The sequence below is a fragment of the Myotis davidii genome, unplaced genomic scaffold, assembly GCF_000327345.1.
Source record: "Myotis davidii unplaced genomic scaffold, ASM32734v1 scaffold1255, whole genome shotgun sequence".
In the NCBI taxonomy this organism is placed as follows: domain Eukaryota; kingdom Metazoa; phylum Chordata; class Mammalia; order Chiroptera; family Vespertilionidae; genus Myotis; species Myotis davidii.
This window is the reverse complement of record NW_006286692.1, coordinates 73,378-80,172: the sequence shown is the minus strand read 5'-3', so window position 1 is coordinate 80,172 and position 6,795 is coordinate 73,378. Positions and strand designations below refer to the sequence as shown.

The window sequence follows — 6,795 nt, the reverse complement described above, 5'->3', positions numbered from 1 at the left end:
TTACAGCAAATAAATGGACCTGGAGAGTATTATGCTAAGCAAAATAAGCCAGTCAGGGAAAGATAGTATCACATGATCGCACTCATATATGGAATCTAATGAACAAAATAAACTGATATAAACAAAAAAGATCTGAAGACATAGAAGCATAGAACAGACTGACAAATTCAGAAGGAAGGCAGGGCCAGGGAGGTGGGTGAGGAGTGATTAACTGGAGAACTTACATGCATATTTGGACAAAGAAAATAGTGGTAAAGGCCTGGGAGGGGCAGGTTCAGGGTGGAGGGGGTCAATGGGACAAAAACAAACAAACAAACAAACAAACAAACAAACAAAGGATACATCTGTAATACTTTCAACAATAACAGAGAAAAATGAATTCTTAAAAAAAAAAGTAAGGCTTTCTTATTAATGTAGTGAGCAAGTTTCTTCTAACGATTTTTCCTTTTCAGAACTTTCTGGGGCTACTACGGCAATCCTGATTAAATATGCATTTTCTCAATCCTGTCCTCAAGATCACATATTGCAGCCACATAAATTTAAAACCTACATTTCCCTTCTACACAACCTATCTCAATAGAAACCTTGGATAGCAATGCCTTCCCATGTTGGTCTGTCACAAAGAAAATGTTTTCATAAGTTGACGGTGCAGGAGTTCAAAACAAGGCACCTTAAGATGTGCTTCAATGTCTAAGGATTATGTTGAACTAAAGGCACCAAGACCCTGTGGACTCAAGAGAAACTTCTGCTCTCCCTTTAAATAGCCAGAAGAATTTTAATTAGGAGCCTGACCCATAATACAGGTTAAAACCAAAAATGACTTTTTACGTATCTAGACGGTAGGCAAACTAATACTTCTGAACATGTGATCTCCGGTCAAAGATCTTCTGATGTCCCAAGGTGCATTAACTGATCCCAGGCTCAGAATGTCTCACATACCAAATTTCCCTTGCAGTCCCGGAACCTCTCTTGCATGTGGGGTCTCTGACTCTGTCAAGTGTGTGGAGCTCCCATACGTGTCACATGTAACTGATTAGACCAGCTAAAAGAACATTTATGGTAGAAGAAAGTATCTTTCTCCCCAACAATGGTCATTAATTTATGGTGAGAGTTCTTCATTCCCTATAGGGAACCTGGATGGAAACAATAAAGAGAAGGTCGTGGGACATAAGAAAAAAATATCCCTGAGACATATAGGGAAGTCATCACACCTCAGCTCCCTACTCAAAAGTGCAGACAGAGGTAGCTGACTTTATCTCCTTTCCAAATACCTGCTTCCCTGCAGGTGTTGAAACTACTGATGCCCATGAGCAGTTGATCTGGGTTTGACTGCTCCATGAACTTCCTGGGGTGGCTCTAGTGAACTACACTGCCATAGTTCCTCCATAATGCAGGCGCTAACAACCTGGACACCCAGTTGGTAAAGGAAGTCAACCCACCCTGAAATGGCAAATTCCACAAGCAGGCCATCTTGAAAAAGCCCACTTTGTCCCAAGCTTATTAAAGCCAACAAGCAACCCTATGCCGTTTGGCTCAGTAGATAAAGCGTTGGTCTGGGAACTGAAGGGTCCCGGGTTCAATTCCGGCCAAGAGCACAAGCCCAAGTTGCAGGCTCATTCCCCAGTAGGGGATGTGCAGGAGGCAGCAGATAAATGGTTCTCTCTCATCATTGATGTTTCTATCTCTCTCTCCCTCTCCCTTCTTCTCTGAAATCAATAAAAAATAAAAAAAGCCAAGCAGCACAAGTCCCTGAGTTGGTTTAGAGAACATTCCTTTCTTTTGTGTTGTCTCCCTTATCATCAAACATAAGCTTAATAAAATTTGCCCAGAAATCTCTCTGCTTGATACTTTTTAAAATATATATATTTTATTCATTTTTTACAGAGAGGAAGGGAGAGGGATAGAGAGTTAGAAACATCGATGGGAGAGAAACATCGATCAGCTGCCTCCTGCACACCTCCCACTGGGGATGTGCCCACAACCAAGGTACATGCCCTTGACCGGAATCGAACCTGGGACCTTTCAGTCCGCAGGCCGACGCTCTATCCACCGAGCCAAACCAGCTAGGGCATGCTTGATACTCTTGATTTCTGTATTCAGAAACCCCAAAACACCAAATGCCAGTAACATTTCAAAGAGGGAACTTGGACAATTATAAGAAGAAAAAAACGTTAAGTAGTTGAAAACTAACTTGCTTTACAAGATCATCAGAAATAGAGAGTAAAGATTTGCAGTTTCTAAATCCACCAACTTTAGAAAGAAATGCAAACACAGAACTGACCCAAGACGGGGCATTTACCTGAGGAGCAGCCATGTTGTCCTCTTCCTCCCCCTGCTCTGGGTTGTTTTCACGGGGGAACGTATGTTGAGGAATCACACCTGTCTCTTGAGAATATGTCTTGCTTCCACAGTCATGGGCAGAAGGACCTTAAAATGTTGAAAAATGTCACACTCCGTCGTCCTTTGTCACAGGAGAGATTCAGAAACAATGAGATCCTACATGAAGCTTAAACTGTGAGTTTTTTCTCTCCTGTTTACCCATGATATCCCCTGCCACAGACATGCACAAATTTCAACCCAGCAATGAGAATATGGGCTGTCCTCCTGCCCCCTCCATATCCAACAGAGCACCCTGTTATCTCCCCTGGACCAAACCTGGCTCTGAACTCTCACAAAAGTCTTGGGGCAAAGAGCCCTTCTGCTAAACACTGGCCTCACTTTTGAATCACCTGGAGCACACTAAAACAATGATGTTCCTCCCAGACCAGTTGTCCAACTCTGTGAGGGAGGGCACAGTAATGTTATTTCTTATCATCAAATGATCTAATGGGAGGAGACCAGTTAGCTAAGCATTTCTTCTACAGTTTCAATGTATAGGCAGAACCCTTGGGAACCACGGCCCCTTCTAAAAAGCTAAGTTCAGAAACAATGAGATCCTACATGAAGCTTAAACTGTGAGTTTTTTCTCTCCTGTTTACCCATGATATCCCCTGCCACAGACATGCACAAATTTCAACCCAGCAATGAGAATATGGGCTGTCCTCCTGCCCCCTCCATATCCAACAGAGCACCCTGTTATCTCCCCTGGACCAAACCTGGCTCTGAACTCTCACAAAAGTCTTGGGGCAAAGAGCCCTTCTGCTAAACACTGGCCTCACTTTTGAATCACCTGGAGCACACTAAAACAATGATGTTCCTCCCAGACCAGTTGTCCAACTCTGTGAGGGAGGGCACAGTAATGTTATTTCTTATCATCAAATGATCTAATGGGAGGAGACCATTTAGCTAAGCATTTCTTCTACAGTTTTAATGTATAGGCAGAACCCTTGGGAACCACAGCCCCTTCTAAAAAGCTCTAAAATATGTTTAAAAAATAAATAAATAAATAAAAAGCTAAGATGCTGTAATCAGCAGTGAGGCCCATGAAATGGCATCTTTAGCTAGTTCCTGCCAGAGGTAACATTGCTCCCCAAGATCTGTTTTCACTAGCAGTGGGCTAGGGAGATACTAGACACAACACACCCGAGACCTGTGTAAGAAGTTGGGCTAGGAACTTCTAGAAGGGCAAGACCCCAGGGTGGATTCCTAGTGTTGGAGTTGTTCTGGAATGGGCATGACCAGGTTCTGGGATATTTTTGCAGGTGCAACAGGGAGGGGGAAACCACATGGTGGCAACAGGGTTGTGTGAGGTGCCTGCCTCAGAACCTTCACAAACTAACCTGAGTCCCCAGGAATTCGCCCCGTCCCCTACCATGGACCAAGTGGAACAACAGGAAAATCTTCTGCCTGACCCACTGCCCACAGATGAGTGGAGCCTCAATCTCCAAAGGACAAGGAGAAGAAAGGTGTTAACATTACACCTTTTTTGAAAATGAACCAAAGGAGCATAACCGAGAAGTCTGTCAAGATATAACAGTATTCACAACCCACTCATTTTTACTTTCTCCAAATGACCCCCAAATTCATACTGTTGTTCTTGTTACTATTTTAATATGGTACGAACACTTCGAATGGGCTCTACCCTTTCTATAAAATTTTAAGTGCACAGTATAATAGTGTTCATGACAGGCATAATGTTGTACGAAGGATCTCTGGAACTTATTCATCTTCGAAAAATCAAAATGTGTAACCCTAAATAGCAACTCCCATTTCCAGTCTCCCTAGTTTCTGGCAACACTAATCTTTCCTCAAAAGTTTGTTCCTGTGGGTTTGACTATCGTGTGGGAATTCTAAACCTGGATTTATACAGGGTTAACACATTAAAAGTACTTACTATGACACATAAGTTTAAAAATCTATAAACTTAATAGTCATATGATTAAACTTAAAGGAAGGAAATAGGATTAAATTAATAAGAGAAAAAGCCCCCAAATCGGATGCAATCTAACAAACACAATTGTTATGAAAGAAATAGAAAATAAATTCCTAAAATATAACAGACTTCACTATAATAAATCCTCAGAGCAGCCCTGAATATTCATGGGAACGTTTATGCTTTTAACTGTGGGTAAGCAGGTAAATAGATCCAAGTCATTATTTCTCATTAACATTGAGCCAGTTTATATTACCAATGTTCTGGGGAAGAAAAAACTAGTACCTTTTTCCTCTATGCATATCTCTATGTCCAGATTTTTTTTCCAAAAATATATGTTTTAATGATCTTTTAGAGAGAGAATGAGAGGGAGAGAGAGAAACATCGATGTGTGAGAAAAACATCCATGCATAGCCTCCAGCCAACAAACATGAAACTTGCATGCGTTCCCTGACCAGGAATCAAACTGGCGACCTTTCGGTGCACAGGCCAAAGCTGAAACAATGCTCAAGCAACTGAACCATACCAGCCAGGGCCAGATTTCTGCTTTTCATGAGGACGGGCCCACTATTAAAGCTCTTATTTCAAACTGATTATCTCTTTAAGGATCCTATCTTTTAAAAGGGTACTATTCCAAGGTACTGATTAAAGCTTCAAGCCCTGGCTGGTTTGGCTCAGTGAATAGAGCATCGGCCTGTAGGCCTGAAGCTTCCCGGGCTCAATTCCTGTCAAGGGCACATGCCCAGGTTTCGGGCTCAATCCCCAGTAGGGGGTGTGCAGGAGGCAGCTGATCAGTGGATTCTCTCTCATAGATGTTTCACTCTCTCCCTGTCCCTTCTCTGTCTAAAAAAAAAATCACTGAAAACATATTTTTAAAAAAATTCCCAAGTGATTAAGGAGGTGACTCAGCTGTGAATCCAGCAAGCAGAACCAATAAGCAGGGTCAGACTGACCCACCAGGAGTCAAAGCATCATCTCATCAACATCATCTCACCCTCTGATGACAATAGCTGATGTCTGGGGACCTCCAGGACTACCCATAGCTGCATCCCTTCCCAGCCTCACCCTCGCCCCTTCCCCTTTATAATCCTACCCCCTGCACCGTGCTGGAAGACAGGATTTGAATGCTTGTACTAGTAAGCGCCCTGTCTTCTTGGTTGGCTGGCCTTCTCAAGGAACACCTAATATGATTCAACCCTGCCTTCCGTACTGGCAGCCCGAGCCCAACCAGGGATTTCCCCGTAATAATCTGAAGTGACTGGCCCCTTGTGGCTCCCCCGCCTTTTGCTAACGAGGACTCCTCTCCCTTTCTGCTCCCCTTCAAGTGTTTAGACTTCTCCCATTCCTCATGGGTCTCTATTTTCTTTCTCCATTTGCTACTTTCTCAAGTTCCTCTATCACACTTCCCATTGCTTTACAAGGCCCTCCTGCATCCTCAACTTCGCCATCTCTCTATAGACGCCTCACTGACTGTTCTGCCCTCGCACTACTCGATTTCTTTCTCATTATCTCTTTCTCATAATCCTCCTCTCCCTGAATTAGGCCTCTTCCTGGCATCCCCTGGGAAGGCACTGCTTCCTAGTAATAGGGCAGGGAAATTCCTTGACAAGTGGAAAAAGGGAAACTGAGACAAAATCATCAGACAAGGCCAACACTTTGAGGAAGGAACTCACAGCCAGCTAATATGTCACCAGGCTTTATCTTCCCTAACCCAGGACATTTAGGGGCAAATGACTTGCACATGCCGGACTGTCCCAGGGCCCTCACTCCTTGGTCCCAGTCCACCTTCAATGACATTCATGAAAACAAAACTAAGCAGAAAAGAACCCTGGTCCCTCTTACCCACATTCTGATGAATTGGTGTTATGAAAGGACACAGAAAAGCTAATGGCTGTTCGGTAAAGACCCTCCCCTGAGACCTCCCCTAGGTCCAGCCGTCCAAGGACGGATTTTAAACAGAGCCTCAAGGCAAAGGATCCAGGAAAGCAGGAGAACGCCCCCCCCCACACACACACACACACATCCACACACACACCCACACACACACCTTTCCCTTCCCTGACTTCCTCCTCCACAGGCAGCACCTCCTAAAAGGCGATGGGGCCACAGGAGACTTGCAGGCAGGGAAGCGGGGCAGCAGCAGTTCGTCTGAGGTTCACCCCCTGAACCCGGGTCCGGGGCCGCCTTCCTGCCCGACTTCTGTCCCTGACCTCCATCTCTCAGAGTGAACGCAGCCGGCTGAGGTCCTCCCTGTGGCCTCCCTCACCGTAAGCCCTCCTTTCATCGCACTGTCCCAGCTTTAATAAACACACTCGCAAAGCCACCGGGCTCCTGCGGTGAACTCTTCCTACCCGAAGCCACGAACCCACACACCACCCGTGGCCCAGACCCCGACGGGTAACACTGGGACTCCCAGTGCTGTTCTAGCCCAAATCCAGTCTCACGGAAACGTGCACCCTTCCTTGGCATCTGGCCTTTTAGAT

The 6,795-nt window shown here is 44.8% G+C and overlaps 1 protein-coding gene across 1 annotated transcript in view; it reads right to left on the bottom strand.

Moving 5' to 3' along the window:
• The window catches only part of LOC102757963 (zinc finger protein 253-like), an 18,587-nt gene that overhangs the window by 11,274 nt on the left and 518 nt on the right, over positions 1-6,795 (bottom strand). The window contains exons 2-3 of the mRNA XM_015560599.1: positions 2,300-2,427; positions 940-1,133 (exon numbers count right to left, since the gene is read on the bottom strand). Of these exons, the coding sequence (XP_015416085.1) occupies positions 940-975 (36 nt within the window). The 5' untranslated portion in view covers positions 976-1,133; positions 2,300-2,427. The remainder of the gene's footprint in view (positions 1-939; positions 1,134-2,299; positions 2,428-6,795) is intronic.